The sequence below is a fragment of the Paramormyrops kingsleyae genome, chromosome 18 (assembly GCF_048594095.1).
Source record: "Paramormyrops kingsleyae isolate MSU_618 chromosome 18, PKINGS_0.4, whole genome shotgun sequence".
Taxonomy (NCBI): Eukaryota; Metazoa; Chordata; class Actinopteri; order Osteoglossiformes; family Mormyridae; genus Paramormyrops; species Paramormyrops kingsleyae.
Window position 1 is genome coordinate 24,448,192 of NC_132814.1, and position 19,687 is coordinate 24,467,878.

The following is a 19,687-nucleotide window of genomic DNA, read 5'->3' on the forward strand; positions in this document are numbered from 1 at the left end:
GCTCCTAACTTCGTGGGGCCTTCAGATTAGCTCAAGAACAGTGAATAGAGACCTTCATGGAATGGGTTTCCATGGCCGAGCAGCTGCATCCAGGCCTTATGTCACCAAGTGCGATGCCAAGTGCTGGATGGCGCAAGTGGACTCTAGAGAAGTGGAGATGTGTTCCCTGGAGTGAGGAATCACGCTTCTCTGTCTGGCAATTCGATGGACAAGTCTGGGTTTGGCGGTTGCCTTCAGAGGTTGGGCTTGGCCTCTTAGTTCCACTGAAAAGAACACTAAATGCTGCAGCATTCAAAGCCATTTTGGACAATTTCATGCCCTCAACTTTGTGGGAACAGTTTGGGGATGGCCCCTTCCTATTCCAACATGACTGTGCACCAGTGCATAAAGCAAGGTCCATAAAGACATGGATGAGCGAATCTGGTGTGGAGGAACTTGACTGGCCTGCACAGAGCCCTGACCTCAACCTAACAGAACACCTTTGGGATGAATAAGAGCGGAGACTGTGAGCCAGGCCTTCTCATACAACATCAGTGCCAGACATTACAAATGCTCTTCTCGAAGAATGATGAAAAATTCCCATAAACACGCTCTGCAAGGACAACCTTCCCAGAAGAGTTGAAGCTCTTATAGCAGCGAAGGGTGGGCCAACTCTATATTAAAGCCTATGTATTAAGAATGGGATGTCAAAGTTCATATGTGTGTAAAGGCAGGTGTCCCAATACCTTTGGCAATATAGTGTATGTATACATTTACAGACAGAACGTATCCAACACATTAATCAGCAGTACAAGTCAAGATGGCTCTCTTTCTGCTTTATTTCACAGACAATAAAGCAAATACAAAAGAATCACAATTCCCCTTTGCCTCAGCAATCAAATATTTAAATGGTGTACATACATTAAGACCTTCCCACAATGACATCTACCCATTTTCCAGTATGACATCCACATCACCAATCAGTAACATTAATAATAATAATGCTTACTGATTGAGTAACTGTAGATTCAGTAGAATTAGGACATGCCAATTATCCTTTTAAAGTATATATTTGTGAACTATAGAGGGATTTGAGGTATTTAGTTGCATTAAGTTCTTACTCTACTTCTACAGAATTTATAAATTACCAGTACACATTGTTTTCAGGGAAAGGTGAAGAATTCTAGATACCTCCATCTCAAACAGGGGTCATTCTTCTTGCATTACTCTGTCACCCATACAAAACTATACCAACGAGGTGTTGAAAGTAAGTTGATTTCCATTGATTTTAATTTTACAAAACAGTAAGATTATCTGAGTAAGCCGAAATGAAGAAAGCGTTTAGATACTGCAGTCTTCTCCAATTCCTCCATCGTGTTCTTGTTGTTTGGTCATTTTGATGGACAGAAGGGACAGACATTGTTCCTGCTGGACTGCAGCCAAACACTGATACACTGAAATTAAATAGCAAATAATTTTTTATTTAGTTCTATGTACTTGTATTACACCATTATGATTTGGCAAACAGGTAGAGTCATAACCCACAGAGCCACACAGCAGTGGTGATACAATGCAACTCAACTGGCCTCCTTGCTGGTCCTCTCAGTAGGTTTCAGACTGTGCCAGCAAACCAAAGCACACATAAGCACATGCAGACTCCATATACCCTAGAAGTCAGACATCATTCAGCTCGGTTCAGCTCAGAATGTCATAATGAATAAAGCGGAGAACAGCATTTAAGAGGCATGTGTACCCAAGAGTACAAACAGTGTTCTTACATGACCTCTGCTATAGACCAGAAATGACGGCGACAGTAATGCTCACCTCCTTGTGTACGGTGTGAGAGCAGCTCATAAGGTGCTGAGTCGCAGCATCTACTTGGTTTTGGCACATCAAACAAAGCTTGTACCCAACTGGAGACGCAGTCTATAAACATTAAAGGGGAAAGAACTCCTTCAAAAATCAGGCGAAACACAACGAAATTCCTCAATGTAAGACCATCTTGCCCGTTATTTTGGGCAAGTACACCATTTCATATCATGACACAGGCTCAAAGGTCAGACAATAAGAATAAGTGTGTTACACTGTACCCGTGTTGGCCTCATTTGGATGAACGCAGCTGGGCCCTGCCAAGAATATGCAGAAAATTTGCATTCATTGGGAAGGCCTGATTAGAATCACAGGCTGATAAAAAGTGATAAAGAACCACCTTTGTGCACAACACTATAAGAAGCCTTGTGAATACAGGTATAGTGAATAATCTTACATGGATGATGTCTGAAAGTGAAACACAGATGCATCAAAAGTGTAGTTCTGTGTCTCTCACCGGTTTATCACTTTGGATTAATCTCTGTGCCACCAGTTGGTTCAACTCTTCAACCGAGAGCCCTGCCAGAGTGCCGCGGGACGACTTAATTTCCTGCAGCACGGACATCAGCTGCCTCCTGACAGAGGGCGAGAAACAAGGCTTAGGCCACCTTACAGAATGCCTTATTTTCTACACCCTCAAACATACAAAATACAAACATTCTAAATATTTTTTAAAACATGATGCTTAAAAGCATAAATAAGATATTTGAGGACAACACAAACATTAACATTTACCGATAAAGAGCAGAACACAATCTTAAAAAATATGAGCAGTACCTGCTGCATTGAGAGAACTGGGCTCCCAGATTCTCCAGGAGCTTCTCCAGTTTAGCTACAGGCTGGACGTTGCCCGTGGGAGCTGCTGCTGCTGATGTAGGTGGTGCCATGCGAACGTGCTTGGGGGACGACACGGCTTTGGAAACAGAGTTAGTCTTGCTTAAAGGTGTGGCGTGTGAGCTTGAGGAGGGGACGGGCTGATAGGCCAAGCTTCCAAGCTGGGGGCTCGGCCGCGTGTGATCATATGGGGCGGCAGCTGAGGGGGGGTGGGCAGGGAGTGATTGTTGGGCAGGAAGTGATTGACTGTGTGACGGCATATGTGTTGGCTGGCGAGATGCCCTTGGTCCAGTAATTAAGTCAATCTGCGAGAAAGGACATTTATAAACAGATTAATAATATTTATACATTCATAATTAAGATTGCCGTGGGTAATTTCAAAAGCCATAAGCAATGCGAATGACATATTCCTGAAACAATATCACTTAATTTAACTATGGATTTGCTCTTCCATCAAAGTATTCTGAGAACTGATAACAAAACCTATGCGGGGAATTGCTTTAGAGCAAAGTGCAGAGGAATGTCACTTACGGGGGGGATGGGAGGCAGGGAGGGAGCAGTGATTGGGGGCAGGCTGTCCAGATGCTGGCCTTGCTGGACCAAGTGTAGATACTCAGTGAACTGATCCTGTATAAGCAGAAACGCAAAGGGCAAAGAGCTCAGTGGCACACAGATACAATGAGTACCCAAAGTCACTCCATGTATCTAAACATTACCTGCATGGTATCTAAGCTGCTACGGACGGCCTCCACCGTGCTGTCCCATCCTCGCCTTTGCTGCATGTCTTCTTGGGACACATCTGACCTATGAACACCAAATATGAAATAAGAAAAAGAATTCATTCAAATGGTCGTAAAAGGAGTATAACATTAGCTCACACATTTATACGCCTGGAACGTGTTTATCCGTAATACGCATAGTATCCACACAATCACCCATTCAGACTGACAGACAGGTTAGGTCATGTGAACGGACAGGATACTGGGACAGGATTAGCCTAGTGCAGGAATGACAGAGCATGAGGCAGGTGACACCCAAGGCAGGACACCCGTCATACACATTTGCAGTAAATCCACACTTGTTTATTTACTTTTCACATATTAGTCCATGTAAAAAAAAAAATAAATGAATGTGTGCCACAGGCAAGCAGTTCTCCTACCGGATTGCACTGAGATATTGCTCAGCATCAGACAGCCAGTCTTTCACTTGGGATGTGAGCATCTCCTTCTGCATATTCAGGCTGGCTTCCTACACAGAAGCAATTTATCCACACAAATTTTAGGCTTCACCAACACAAATAACTACAGTCGACCCTTCTGCACTGCGACTTTGCCCATTGCGGTTTCGACATATCACAGCGTCGACATAAGAAATTGAATGTTTTCTGAAAGATGTAGACGACAAGCGAAGGCCAGCACATCACAAACAAAAAGTTCAGTGACTCATATATGTATAAAATATGTTTGGAAGACGCCAAACATGTTTACAGCAGCCTCTCACATGATAGCTCATGCTTCTAATCTCTTTTCACTTCACTCCTGAAATATTTTACATGTTTCTTCCAGATCGCAGGAGGCTTGTGCCCCAATCCCCCACAATGTGAATGTGTCGACAGCTTTGACTTAGTAATGTATATTTAAATGTAAAACAAAAAAAAGCTTTCAATAACCCAATACTCAGCATGCCTTCAACACAATGAGCTTGTGATACAGACAGACAGAGTCCTTACCTCATCTCTCAGAGCATTTTTTCGATCTTTTTCATATTCCTTTGTAGTTCTATTCAACATTTCACGCAGATCCTCTAACTCGCGCTGCACTGTCTTTCTGTTCAGGATCAGACAGCAATGGTCACAATGTGAAGTAATGTGGTTCTATACACACCTGAACACACACGGACTGCATCAATTAACACATAATATTAAAAATGTGGGCAAACTCCATACTTCCGCTTGATACTCCCTAAGAATGGACTATTATTAAACAAGCCAATTTATTCTCTTATTAATCACTTGTATCGATTCCACTTACAAGCAGTAAATCACTCCGGATACATGTACAATACTACCTATTTCTATGTATTATCTGTTTTGGTCTTTTATGTAGTTATGTACTGTGTAGTACACACATACATACATACATACATATTATATATATATATAATATGTATGTATGTATGTATGTATGTGTGTACTACTTAAATGTTAAATGCAGAGCTGTATATATACTGTATGTATGTATGTATATATATATATATATATACACACACACATACATACATACAGTATATATACACTCTCACACACACACACATATACATATATATAAGGGCAATGTGGTAACTCCAATCAGCCTCAGCATGTTTTTGGACTGTGGGGGAAACCTTACGATGACACGGGGAGAACTCCACACATATGCAAGCAGAGACTTGAACCCAGGTTGTATGTAGGTCAACCGGGTTAATAAAACAGTTCTCATTCTGATATATACTGAGCGATTAAACCATTCCAGTGTGCATCAGCATTCATGTTCAGCATAAGTAAGGACCAGGTCCTTCCAAGGTGTTTCTGAATAACCCCCCCCTCCCCCCACCAGCTGCAGATAACAGCTGCAGTCTACATGCAGAGAGAACACAGCTCTGCATTTAACTCAAGGTGAAGCCCTGATATCAAGTACGACGATGTGTTTAGAAATTACTATGGTAAGGCATTGTAAGAAAGAGTAAGCATGTCAGGTGCTATTAAATATGATCAAATGATGATTGGCAATGGATCCTTGAGAAGTTTTCATTCTGCCTCAAATGACCAGGTAATCAGAACTCTCCAGTTTTTACAAACTGTAAGGTGCACTGGATGAAAGATGATTTTCAGAATTTCTGAGTCATTTACTGCTGACTCAGTGACAAAGAAGCGTCTCCATCTCATAACAATATTGCCATAGCCAATGTAATAACAGCAATCACATTTATATTCCTTTAGGAAGCTGATCCAAGGTGCATATGTATAATTTAAGATTCGGTGCTCTGTATTACAACTATTTACTATTCATAGTCTCCAAAGGTTGTGTGCTGGCAAAGTCCTCTCTATTGCACACTGGATACTGCTGACAAAAATGTAAAGCAAAAACTGCATCTTGTTTTGTGCATATGAAGTAAAAAGATATCACAGTAATTAAACAGACCATAAAAACATGGAAGCCAATACATTAACGGCACAATTCTACCTCAAAGTTTCAAAAATATGCTACGTATTCGGCAAACATGAAGATGAATTCATTTTAATGCAGAGGCAGTTTTGAATATTTACAGGATGAGTTGGAAAAGGCTATTCAGAAAGGCAATTCAGAATAGCAATTTACCACAAGCGACCTCAACTCAACTATGGGAAGCATTAAAGTAAGCATATAGCTGCATTGCGAATGAATATTTCTGACATCTTGCACCAAAAAATGGATACTGTTCCAAGGGGAAACAGGGGCACAATGTCATATTAGGTAAGCATCCATAATGTTCTGTTTAAGAATAACTTAATAGCTGGGTAAGCTACAGTTAATTTCTACATTGTCCCCTCTGCTGTGCCATAACTACACCTAGTTATTCATATAGAATTTCTGATTAAAGGGAAAGTGATTAGTGATTGTCATTGTTGACGCACCACAGCACACAGGACATGTTCTGCTCTTACTTTTCTTCCCCTTGTTCTTCTATTAGTGACCTTAGATTTCTGTCCACCTCTTCCAGGTCTTTTCCAAGTCTACCAGGGCAGACAAACTTGCTTTAGTGTGACACATAAACAGTTACTTTATCCGCATATCATTCAAGCAGCCTCAAAATATAATAGGTGCACTCGCTTAATGCATGATAACACTACTCTGAGGACCATATATGCTTACTTTTATCAAATCCAGCCATTTTCTTTCCCCTTTCCCACGCCCCTACCCATGCCCTCTTTTACCCCTCCTCCTAAGCCCCCAAACCTGCTGGTTTCCTCCTTCAATCGATCCCGCTCTCCAGTCAGCTCCACCTTTTTCACAGTAAAGTTCTTGCGAGTCGTCTTGTAACAGTTGAGCTGGAGCTTTACTCGCAGGGACTCCATCTTTTCAAACAAGGCCTGTCGCAATTTAGTTACATTTAGAAAAACTGGGGGCCACCATGCATCACAAATCAGCAGGCAAATCCTATAGAAATTATTTAAGTAACATGCAAAATTAAAAACACAACTGTGATATGTAGAAATTTTAATTGATTTCTTCTATGTTTTTTGGAAAGTTTTTAATACTAATGGTATATATTGATAAAATCAGATAATTATCAAGTAATATTTGCATAGCAACACTTCATGTGATTTTAATTAAAGAGCCAAAAAATTAAATGTATTTTGGTAAATATACATTTTAGACAAGAATTTTGCCAAGCAACCAACCAAAATCATTTCAATTTTCTGTGAGTGTTCTGAATGCTGTAACAATTTCTGGAATCATGAGCAAATATGGAGAACATTACAGTACAATCCCAGATAATACTCTCAGGCGACTTCAGAAGCAGCAAGCCTTAATTCTGTCGGACAAGCGAGAACATTACATGGTGTGTGCAATGGAGGCCAGCAGCTAACAGTGAAGGTTTATTCTGCCAAGAGGGAGGGTCACTTCTTCACTGACACTACAAACCTTCACACTGGTGAAATATAGATTAGTGTCAAATCACAAGTTCAAGGGAATTCTTCAGGCTGCTTATTTAACGCATATTGCACTGAAACTTTTTTTCTTCAATCAAAGGAATGAAAAAAACAACTAGTCATCAAACTATTTTAAAATAAAATGTTTAATGTCTTGTCCTAGTGCAGCTAGGGAATCTCTCTTTTCATTGTTTGCCATTGTTGATTGCAACTTTACATTAAATATAAAATTTGAATCATAATAAATATATAGACATTAGATGCAAAGGCAAGGCACACTAGATGGCATATTGTTGAGGAACAACAATGGCCAAAAATTCACGTTTTGTAGAAGAAACGGTAGTATTTCTTAGTATTGCAGAACAATCTTTTTTTGGCACACGGTAAACTGTCAACATACTAAATTAAGTGTGTCCTAGCTAGGCAATCAGAGCGACACTTTGTCACTCAAGGGTAAGGCACGGAACTGCTGGAGACGCAAATAGGAAATTATCCACAGGCCACACCGTCCCATTTGATAGTGCTTTCTGTTCAACCCAAGAAGAACGCAGCCAGCAAAGCTACACCTTCATAGACCACGTACTTTGCAGAATGCAGCCGGCAAAGCTACACCTTCATAGACCACGTATTTTGCAGAATGCAGCCGGCAAAGCTACACCTTCATGGACCACGTACTTTGCAGAACGCAGCCGGCAAAGCTACACCTTCATAGACCACGTACTTTGCAGAATGCAGCCGGCAAAGCTACACCTTCATAGACCAAGTACTTTGCAGAACGCAGCCGGCAAAGCTACAACTTCATAGACCACGTACTTTGCAGAACGCAGCCGGCAAAGCTACACCTTCATAGACCACGTACTTTGCAAAACGCAGCCGGCAAAGCTACACCTTCATAGACCACGTACTTTGCAGAATGCAGCCCCTGAATTCGACCACGGTTAAAGGCTCACAGTCACAGAGAACTCAACCAGTTGGCTGAATCAAAATCACTGGATTTTTACTGCCAGGACCTTAAGTCTCCACGTCTGCATACAATTGCACAATTATTCAACCTTCAACAAGACTTCAATTGCTAAAGTGACTCCAACTGCAGCTCTGAAGACTGACCTTATGCTGTCGAATGGCATCATCCCTCTTTTGCTGCAGAAGCTGAATTTGTTTTTCATCTTGATCCTGGTCCTCCTTCTGCTTTTTGTGCAGGGCCTCATACTGCAGGGTCAGCTGTGCACTGGAGTTCTCCAACGAACTCTGTATTACCACACAGAGATAAAGAAAGACGACTAGACAACTATTTTAATATCTTCTCCCGGTGTTAGCAACTGGGATTTTCAAACAAAGCAATTTGTAACTTACAAATGATAATGATACCTTACCATTTGGCAAATCCTGTAACACTGCAGTGACTGCACTACTATTTTTTTTTCCCTTTTCCCGTCTTTTGTTCAAGTCTGCAGCTATATCCAAAGCAGTTACTCCCTAACATATACACTCCTGGGCAAAAAATAGCCCAAACCCAAAATTGCAAAACATTGAGCTTTTAATGGTCTCAACAACAAATAGCCAGAAGTTATTTAAAATTCTCAACACCCAGACATGTGTTATTTTGAATTTCAAACCATGAAATATTTAAATCTTTTCATGATTTACTCTTTGTGTATAAGAAGCCTGTGTAAGTCAATGTCCCAGTTTCCAGCTATTTCTCCCAGCTGTTCATTGCAGCAGCAATCAGTGACGAGCAAACGGTGGCAAAGGTCTCGAGGGTGTAATTTTTAGTTATTGCTAATTATGGACTGGCATCCGCTGCAGGTATGGGCAATTTAGAGACACCCAGCTGACTTAACTGCGTGCTGCAGTGATAACCCAAAGTACCCAATAACTGCAAACATATAGATTCAAGAGCAGGAATCAGCCACACAGCTCTGAAGGTGTAAAGATACAATGATAAACCATCATGCACAAAGCCAAAAAGTCAGATCATCAGTAAACATTAAAAACTATGTAATACTGCATTTAATTAACTGTACCGCAAACAAGTGAACATTTAATATCTGATTAGGACTCTAATATGCCATTGCCCTTCAAAGAAGTTCACTTTAAAATTACGGTTTTAAAAGGCTTACTGAGTCTCATCTCACACGTGATTTCCACCACAACATGAACACCATCCAAAATGACAAGCAACTTGTAATTAAAATATTTAATGTCCTGACTGGACCATGTAAAAATACTGTTGCAATTAAAAAACACATACACCTTACCATTTGGGACTCCCAATCTGTTTCAGTGTTTGCTGCATTTTCTGCTGTCCAGAATTCTGTCTATGGAACGACAACTAATATAAACTACACTTTACAAAATAAAAAATACACTATATTTTGTACATAATATATAATTTGTGACAGAGCATTCATAACAGAAACATTCATGCGTATTGGTTATAAATCAGTTATTTTCCAAATAAACACACAACACTGATAATCTGGATCCTTTCATTGAAGCAAATCAATTCTTTTTTCAAATTTTTTTCTTTTCTTGCCTTATGTGCTTTTTACGTTACTCCTGTCTTTCTTAGCCTCTCTGTCCCACTGTTGTCTCCCCCTTTGTTCGTTTTTTCTCTCTCTCTCTCTTTCCTTCCTTCTCTTTAATCTCTCTCCCTACCCCTTTTCTTCACTCATTTTCCTAATCTATCACTCCCTTCCGGGCAGCTCGGCAACTGGAATATTTTACATGTATTAAATAAAATACAATAAATATACGAATAAAAAGAAATTGACCAACATGAAGGGCCTATACAGAGTTTATAGAGCCCCTCATGGTAAAGCAAATATGTCTGACACAGCAGTGCATTCAGACCATTATTCTGCTTGTGAAAGCTGCCAGACAGGACACATTTAATAAAAAAAAAAAAAAAGAAGCATATCAATTCTATAGTACTTTACCTGAATTTCTTTCTCCTCCAAGTTTGGCCTTTCTGCATCATCGCTGGACAGTTCCATGCTCTGCAGTGAGTATAGTCTCTCCTGTCATTTAAGAGACAAGTGAATTGCAAGTTACATCACAAAACGCCAAACCAGAAGGCCAGGACGTCCATCTGTGACCGAAAACGTGCCAGAGAAACTTGACCATGTAACACGACAATGATACAAAACACAGGAGTAACTCAAAAACAGAGTCCTTCAAACGGAACAAACTCCATATACCAGAATGTCAGAGTCCTGAGGTCAGTCCCATTGAGGAACTGTGACGTGGTCTAGAAAAACTGGGTGTCCCCATGCAACGCAAACCATACTTCAGCAAGCAAATCCCACAGAAATTCCTTCAGTATCATACACTATTAAAAAACCATTTGTAGTTTGTATAAATTATAATTGATTTCCTCAATGTTTTTGGAAAGCCTTTAAGACTATTGAAATATATTGATAAAATTAGATAATTATCACAAGTAATACTTGCAACCCAAAAAAGTCAGATCATCAGTAAACATTAAAAACTATGTAATATTGCATTTAATTAACTGTACCGCAAACAAGTGAACATTTAATATCTGATTAGGACTCTAATATGCCATTGCCCTTCAAAGAACAAGTTCACTTTAAAATTACGGTTTTTAAAGGCTTACTGAGTCTCATCTCACACGTGATTTCTATCACAACATGAACACCATCCAAAATGACAAGCAACTTGTAATTAAAATATTTAATGTCCTGACTGGACCATGTAAAAATACTGTTGCAATTAAAAAACACATACACCTTACCATCTGGGACTCCCAATCTGTTTCAGTGTTTGCTGCATTTTCTGCTGTCCAGAATTCTGTCTATGGAATGACAACTAATTTGAACTATGCTTTACAAAATAAAAAACACAGAGAAATCAAAATACATTCTTTTACAAGGTTAATGACTGGATCAAATCAGATGAAAATCACAAAAACATTAAGCATACTATATTTTGTACATAATATATAATTTGTGAAAGAATGTGTGTGTGTGTATATATATATACATATACATATACACACACACACACACACACACACACACACACACACACAACACTGATAATCTGGATCCTTTCATTGAAGCATATCAATTCTATAGTACTTTACCTGAATTTCTTTCTCCTCCAAGTTTGGCCTTTCTGCATCATCGCTGGACAGTTCCATGCTCTGCAGTGAGTATAGTCTCTCCTGTCATTTAAGAGACAAGTGAATTGCAAGTTACATCACAAAACGCCACAGCAGAAGGCCAGGACGTCCGTCTGTGACCGAAAACGTGCCAGAGAAACTTGACCATGTAACACGACAATGATACAAAACACAGGAGTAACTCAACAACAAGTCCTTCAAACGGAACAAATTCCATATACCTGAATGGCCATGTCAGAGTCTTTAAGTCAGCTTCATTGAGAAACTCTGTAGCTCATTTCAGGTTTATGATGGAATAATATATATTTGCTGTAATATTTTCTTGCGTGGGAGTCTGAGAACATGAGTATGACGCCAGATTAGGGCTGGGCGATAAAACGATTACGATATGTATCGCGATAGACACGTGATCGATATCAATAAAAAATGTGTTCGATAAAACGTTCGATATTTTTTATTCTTCGTCGGAAGAAAACAGAGGTTGCGAAGCTAGTTTGGATCCGAACAGGTGTTCCGGGCAATTCGGTTTCCCTATGTTTCCCCTGTCTATCGGGAAATAATGTTTCCCCTAATATTAAATCAAAGAGGTATGTGAAATGTCTGAAAATCACTCAAGTACATTATTACATGTGAATACTGTATTGTTATTAGTACCGAGGCCCAGAGTTGCTGTATACCTGTTTTAACAGGGGGGAACCAAATATCCTGGATGTCAGGAAATAATGTTTCTCCTAATATTTAGGCAAATATGTATGTGGGATGTCTGAAAATCACTCAGGTACAGTATTACATGCGAATACAGTAGTTCGTCACGCATAATATAGTCTTATAAGAAATACTATACCGTTTTCATCAAGAAATATCTCTATCCAGCGAATTAAATACTTTCATTTATTATCAGTAAAAACAAAAAACATGTGATGTTTTAAAATATGTGGCTTGTTTACCTCAAGAGCTTCGTAAAAAGACATGAAAACAACAGCGAAACCGTGTACAAATCAGCGCGCGACAGGGGAAACATAGGGAAACTGAATTGCCCGGAACACCGGAAACGCAGCTGTCATAAATGGACGTAGCACAGCAAAACAACTGCTTTATGGAAGTTTTGCCGGTTTTTTGTGAATCACTGTGACCCTTCCCTAACGCCGCTCGCCCCCCGTCTCCTGAATATTAAGTTATAGGTCTGTATCCTTTCGGTTTGTATGTGTCATGTTGTCCGGTTTTTCGCGTATCCCGTGTTTCGTTTCGAGTCTGCCGTGTCTTTTGTTTCCCCTTCTCTCTTTCCTCTCTGTGTTTACGGCGCACTTCCGGGTTCCGGCTCCCTACGTATCGCGTCTTCCTCGTTAGTGTTTGCATGTGTGTCTTTTCCTAGCACAAAACCTGGACTGAAAATATACTTGAATAGTTCAACTTCAAGTATGATTAGAGTAAGAATAACTTGAAGAGTTACTTTTTCATATTTCTGCAGGTTTTATATTTCAAACAATGTTACTGTACTGTATCAGGTTTGTTTTTTTATATTACAGATGTACTGTATCTCAGTCTACGTCAGTTTTATTTATGTTTACAAAACACTGCACATATTTTAAAAACACTTTATTTTCCATGGTTGTTGACATGTTTAAAATAAAAATGTTTAAATGTAATATATTTTTCTCCTGGTCTTTATTTTAAATGGGTCATAAAAAATGTCAATAATTATCGATATCGACCGATATGAAACACTCATATCGTGATACAGTTTTCAGTCATATCGCCCAGCCCTACGCCAGATGCGTGATAGCTGGCAGCCCTGTTAATGAATTCGTCTGAAAATCCCCGAGTACCGCCAATTGCTGCTATTTCATAGCGCATACTCTAAAATATTTAAAAAAACGGCAGAGGTACCAGACACAGTAACTCCCCTGTAACACGGAGCTTATTTCATGTGCGAATAAAATACAAAATACAAATTGACGAACTTCCTGTTATAAAAAGCTAACAGTTAAATCCAACCAAAAGCGCGCTCCAATCTATTTCAGTGTTTGCTGCATTTTCTGCTGTCCAGAATTCTGTCTATGGAACGACAACTAATATAAACTACACTTTACAAAATAAAAAACACAGAGAAATCAAAATACATTCTTTTACAAGGTTAATGACTGGATCAAATCAGATGAAAATCACAAAAACATTAAGCACACTATATTTTGTACATAATATATAATTTGTGAAAGAATGTGTGTGTTTGTGTGTGTGTATATATATATATATATATATATATATATATATATATATACACACACACACACACACACACACACACACAACACTGATCATCTGGATCCTTTCATTGAAGCATATCAATTCTATAGTACTTTACCTGAATTTCTTTCTCCTCCAAGTTTGGCCTTTCTGCATCATCGCTGGACAGTTCCATGCTCTGCAGTGAGTATACTCTCCTGTCATTTAAGAGACAAGTGAATTGCAAGTTACATCACAAAACGCCACAGCAGAAGGCCAGGACGTCCGTCTGTGACCGAAAACGTGCCAGAGAAACTTGACCATGTAACACGACAATGATACAAAACACAGGAGTAACTCAACAACAAGTCCTTCAAACGGAACAAATTCCATATACAGTACCTGAATGGCCATGTCAGAGTCCTTAAGTCAGCTTCATTGAGAAACTCTGTAGCTCATTTCAGGTTTATGGTGGAATAAAATATATTTGCTGTAATATTTTCTTGCGTGAGAGCCTGAGAACATGAGTATGACGCCAGATGCGTGATAGCTGGCAGCCCTGTTAATGAATTCGTCTGAAAATCCCCGAGTACCGCCAATTGCTGCTATTTCATAGCGCATACTCTAAAATATTTTAAAAAACGGCAGAGGTACCAGACACAGTAACTCCCCTGTAACACGGAGCTTATTTCATGTGCGAATAAAATACAAAATACAAATTGACGAACTTCCTGTTATAAAAAGCTAACAGTTAAATCCAACCAAAAGCGCGCTCTACATCCCCCTTTTCAGTCATTCAAAGTATGCTGGTTTTACAAAATAATTATTTCATGAAAGTTATGCAAATATTAAATTAAGAAACTTACCAAGCGATATGTTTCGCTCACCCACCAAGAAACTGAAAGTGTGACGTTAAACCGAGTGCTAATTCCGGAAGTCGAACAAAATGTTGGGCATTGTAGTTTTTCTGTCCGAATGAGTTGAGGCATATTTATTTGGATTTGGATTCTTTCACTTCTGTTTTCATTCGTTCTTTGTGTGTGAAATAATTACTAAATGTAACCATGAAGTTCACAGACATGAAGTCGGCTGCAACATTTTTTTAATTATCTGCCAATATCTGATGTATTATCCACAGATCTTTATTCAACTTTAGTTAAGCTTTGAAGAAGCAGCATTTCATACCAGCATAATTTCAGTTCTGTACAAACCTGAGTTCACGACGATGAAGTTAGCTTCTATGAAATGTGAAATGCATAGTACACAGTAGATATGCCCATGTAAGGAATCTTGAAATGCTCAAAATGCCATGTTTCCAGCTGTTTTTCAGGTAAAAAAACCAATCCGAGCCAGGCTAATTTCAATGTTTACTAAGAGGCATACCTGCCATGTACTATGCATTTCATATTTGCCCGGTCCAAGATTAATAAGACCGAATTTCAGCTGGAATGTTTTGACACTTTTCAATTTCAATTCAATTTATGTGTATAGCACATTTTCACAATAATACATTATCTCAAAGCGCTTTACATTTATTCCTGCCCAAAGCCCCCAGTGAGCAAGCCAGAGGCAACAATGGCAAGGAAAAACTCCCTAGTAGGAAGAAACCTTGGAAGGAACCAGACTCAGGGGGTGGGGTGTGGGGGAGGAATCCTCCCGGGACCAGCAGAGGAAGTCAAATGGGCAAGATGGCAAAGTTCCAATTTTGGCAAACTCTCCCAATTTTAACAGTGGAGTCTCAATGTGGGGGGCAGGTAGGTGCTGGTGCTGCTTCAGATGGCAGGACAAACAGTGGTACAGCAGCAGGGGATTCAGGAGAGACGTCACAGGCAGAAGGGCAAGCAGGCCGGAAGGACGTCACAGGTAGTGGAGATGCCGCAGGCAGCGGGGTAGAAAATACCTTGATAATTGGGGTCTCTGGGTAGCATGTCTCAGAGGGTTACCAAGTGGTAGCGTACATAAAGTGAACAGTAACGGACCCAGCACTGATCCCTGTGGGACACCATATTTGACTTCAGTAGGCTTGGAAGATTCATTGTTCACATGGACAAACTGATAATGATCAGTTAAATAAGAGCGAAACCAAGAGAGATCTGTCCCCTTAATGTTTACCACAGATTGTAACCGGTCCAAGGGAATACTATGGTCCACAGTATTGAATGCTGCAGTTATATCTAGTAATACCAACAAAGATATACAGTCATAGTCAGAAGCCATAAGCAAATCATTCATTACTTTGATTAAAGCTATTTCTGTGCAATGGCTTGGTCTAAAGCCAGACTGATGTAATTCATTAGCATTATTTTTCTGTAGAAAAGAAGACAGCTGAAGGATCTTTGAAATGAAAGGAAATTTTGAGATAGTTCTATAGCCTCCTAAATCACTAGGTTCAAGATTTGGTTTCTTTAGAACAGGTCTAATAACAACCATTTTAAAAGGTTTTGGGTCATATCCAAGCCTAAGAGACGAGTCTAACACATTTAATAGGGTAGTGCTAATCAATGGTCGAATCCCCTTGAGGAATTTTGTAGGAATTGGGTCTACAAGGCTAGCAGAGGATTTGCAGGAGGAAACTAAGCTCAAAAGTTCTGATTGTTTTATAGGAAGGAAAGATTCAAAGTTCACATTATCATTATGCATAGGACTAGCAGGAGGCTGGCAGGTGTATGTAGCTACAGACATGCACTGGATGGTCTGTCTAATCTTAGTTATTTTACCATTAAAAAATGTCATGAAGTCATTGCTCTTAGAAGCTTGTGAGACTTCTGAGTTTAACGTTGAAGAATTCTGCATTAACCTAGACACAGATTCAATAGGAATTTAGGATTATTTTTGTTCTCTTCAATTAGCCTGCAGAGGTACATAGCAGTCACTAGTGCTTGTCTGTCCTTAGAGAGGCTCTCTGTCCAGGCAGACCTGAAAACTTCTAGTTTAGATGAGCGCCATCTGTGCTCTAGCTTGCGTGAAGCCTGTTTAAGTTCACGCGTATGATCAGAGTACCAGGGGGCAGATTTCTTATCTCTATGCATTATCTTCGTAAGTGGAGCTACAAGATCTAGAGTGCAGCGAAGCGATTTCTCCATGTTCACAGTTACCTGTTCAAGGTCATTGATACCATGGCTAAGAATCAAATCCACTTGACACTATTAAGGCAATATCTCAAGAAGTTTTTGGTGGATCTTTTTAAAACTGTGTAGGCACATTTTGAGGGTGACAACCTGGAAGTGATCCAATTTTGAGGCAGATTGTCCCACAAATGGAGCAGCGCCGCATAGTGATAGCAAAAAGGTAGTTTTATTTAACAAATAACCGAAAGATCAAATTTAATCAATTAAACTTAAGAGCTTAAAATAGCAAATTGAAAGCACAATAAAAGTAAAGTGTGCGCACATTTTAGGAATTTTGAGAGCTTGATTTAGTATTTTGTGACCATGTCCTACTAAAGCATGATTTAGTATGGTGTTAAATATATCTGTCCTGTAGTTCAACAACGGATTGTACTAACAACATTGACCCCGGGGGTTCAAATCCCAGGAACCACCCATAAGTTGTACGTCTTCCCTCTCTACTGTAAACATTTTTGGATAAAAGTGTTAGTTAAATATAAATGAGTTACATGTACATCGTGCACAATAAAAAAAACTGTCCAATCGCCCCTGCAGACCTCCATATATAATATTAGTGTATCTATTACAGTTCTTACTGTTATGTCAGAAAATGATGGTCATAGTACAAAGGAGAAATAAATATAACATAAATAATAGTAAAAATTTAAACATGAATAATATAAATGACAAGGTTGAGCATAGACATTAAAACACAAAAGAATTTGAGTAACCACCTAGTTGCTAGAGATTCTGCAAATATAAGTAGAATGTGCAATTAATTAATATGCATACTTTCACACCTACATATCACAAAAAGTACTTTCAGCATTCAGGTAAATCCCAGTTAACATTTGTTAACTTTTACGTTTCCATGATCCACCCAGTCCCAGAAACAGTACTTCACTTTTATATTTCCTGGTGATCCTTTTAGAGATTGTACAGGTTGGTGAAAGCAGGATGAGTATGGATTCGATGCCCAGACTAAATGACATGGACATCCAAGACATGCAATGCTGTCGTGTCCAACAGCACAAAGTCTAGTTTATTCATTCATCTTCTATACCTCTTGTCCAGAGCCATTACCAGAAACAACAGGTGCTAGTCAGAGAATTGCACACCAAAACAGGCAAAATATATTTTGGAAAGTTAACTGTGATTCAACACTAACTACAAATAGTCATTTAATTAGCAAGTAAGAGTCACACATTAATCTTCCATATGCACATATCAGTAGAGGGTTACAGAAAGCCAGGAACCTGAGGCAGGGGCACCTTGATCGGGATACCAGTCCATGGCCGAGCAAACACTCACATGCAAGCACACATTATGGCCAATTGTAGTCAGCGATTCACCTAATCAGGGGCTTGCACAGAGTGATGCAGCACTGTAGCCTCACACACACCCAAGGCTTGTTTCAGCAGTTTGCATGTATCCCTGAAGCACAGGTTTTCTATGGGTATTCTGGTCTCGTCCCACAGCTCAAAAACCGGTAGTAAGGTGAAGTAGTGTCTCAAATTGTCCATAGTACACTATAAGGACCAAAGTATTGGGACACACCTGTTAATCTTTGAATTCAGGTGTTTCATTCAGACCCATTGCCATAGGTACATAAAATCAAGCACCTAGACATGCAGTCAGATTTACAGACATTTGCAAAAGGATGTGGAACTGTCAAATTATGCCACATTTTCAGTAAGTCAGTTCGTGAAGTATCTTCCCTGCTTGACACTCCATGGTCAGCTCTGGTATTATTGCAAAGTGGAAGTGCTTAGGAACCCGTGGCAGACCATGTAAAGTGACAGAGTGAGGTCTCCAAGTGCTCAGCCACATAGTGCATAAAAGTGGCCAACGCTCTGTTGACTACAGCTTCAGATTTCCTCTGGCATTAACCCCCAACACAAAAATGCTGGGAGCTTCATGGAATGGGCTTCCATGGCCGAGCAGCTGCATGCAAGCCTCACATCACCAAGTGCGATGATAAGAAACTAGACCGTGTACACACACTACATGGCTGTCAAAGGATTGGATATACTCAAACACAGTATCCACAGTTCTGATTACTGATTCTGGGGAAACCGTGCATTCATCAGCAATGTGCTGTATGTTATCTGCTGCTTTGGACTGTGAAAATATTCAGCAATGTGCTGTCAGTTTTTTACCTGTTGTTATGAGCTGTGATGATCAGCAATGCTGTCTGTTATGAGCTGTGATGATCAGCGATGCTGTCTGTTATGGGCTGTGATGATCAGCGATGCTGTCAGTTATGGGTTGTGATGATCAGCAGTGCTGTCTGTTATGCTGATATGGGCTGTGATGATCAGCGATGCTGTCTGTTATGCTGATATCGGCTGTGATGATCAGCAATGCTGTCTGTTATGCTGATATCGGCTGTGATGATCAGTAATGCTGTCTGTTATGGGCTGTGATAATCAGCAATGCTGTCTGTTATGGGCTGTGATGATCAGCAATGCTGTCTGTTATGCCGTTATGAGCTGTGATGATCAGCAATGCTGTCTGTTATGCTGATAAGTGCTGTGATGATCAGCAGTCCTATCTGTTAGGCTGTTATGGGTTGTGATGATCAGCAATGCTGTCTGTTAGGCTGTTATGGGCTGTTATGATCAGCAATGCTGTCTGTTAGGCTGTTATGGGCTGTGAAAAACAGCAATGTGTTTTCTGTTGCTGTTATGGACTTTGTGATCAGAAATTGGAAATCATCTAATAAAGATAATGTTGTTATGACTTAGACTAAAAAGCAGAGGAATGCTATCTAAGGTGTCTGCCCCCATTCCCTGTACTTTTTACCCATTGACATTAATATTCATATATTTATAGATACATTTACATATATACATA

The 19,687-nt window shown here is 39.7% G+C and overlaps 1 protein-coding gene across 4 annotated transcripts; it reads right to left on the minus strand.

Annotated features, from left to right (window-relative positions):
• Positions 1-794: 794 nt before the first annotated feature.
• Positions 795-14,661, minus strand: rnf214 (ring finger protein 214). 4 transcript variants are annotated; one of them, XM_072702028.1, is made up of 18 exons: positions 14,591-14,661; positions 13,864-13,942; positions 11,463-11,543; positions 11,112-11,171; positions 10,294-10,374; positions 9,613-9,672; positions 8,462-8,602; positions 6,657-6,790; positions 6,365-6,433; positions 4,412-4,508; positions 3,842-3,930; positions 3,399-3,486; positions 3,214-3,309; positions 2,626-2,987; positions 2,306-2,423; positions 2,070-2,105; positions 1,804-1,905; positions 795-1,433 (listed from the first exon to the last, which is right to left on the minus strand). In XM_072702028.1, the coding sequence occupies exons 2-18, from the start codon at positions 13,918-13,920 to the stop codon at positions 1,371-1,373; spliced, it is 1,734 nt and encodes a 577-aa protein (XP_072558129.1). In that variant the 5' UTR covers positions 13,921-13,942; positions 14,591-14,661; the 3' UTR covers positions 795-1,370. The 4 variants fall into 4 exon arrangements, with proteins under 4 accessions (XP_072558129.1, XP_072558130.1, XP_072558132.1 ...); XM_072702029.1 differs by lacking the exon at positions 14,591-14,661 and adding an exon at positions 14,127-14,432; XM_072702031.1 differs by lacking the exon at positions 11,112-11,171.
• Between the last annotated feature and the right edge of the window lie 5,026 nt (positions 14,662-19,687).

What these genes read in the sequence shown, in the direction of transcription:
- rnf214 (XM_072702028.1), bottom strand. Translation starts at nt 13,920, where the DNA reads ATGGAACTGTCCAGCGATGATGCAGAAAGGCCAAACTTGGAGGAGAAA. An exon ending in CAATATCTCAGTGCAATCCG is followed by an intron (nt 3,487 to 3,841) that starts GTAGGAGAACTG and finishes TGGTGTTCATAG; the next exon opens with GTCAGATGTGTCCCAAGAAG. An exon ending in GCAGCTTAGATACCATGCAG is followed by an intron (nt 3,310 to 3,398) that starts GTAATGTTTAGA and finishes CTGCTTATACAG; the next exon opens with GATCAGTTCACTGAGTATCT.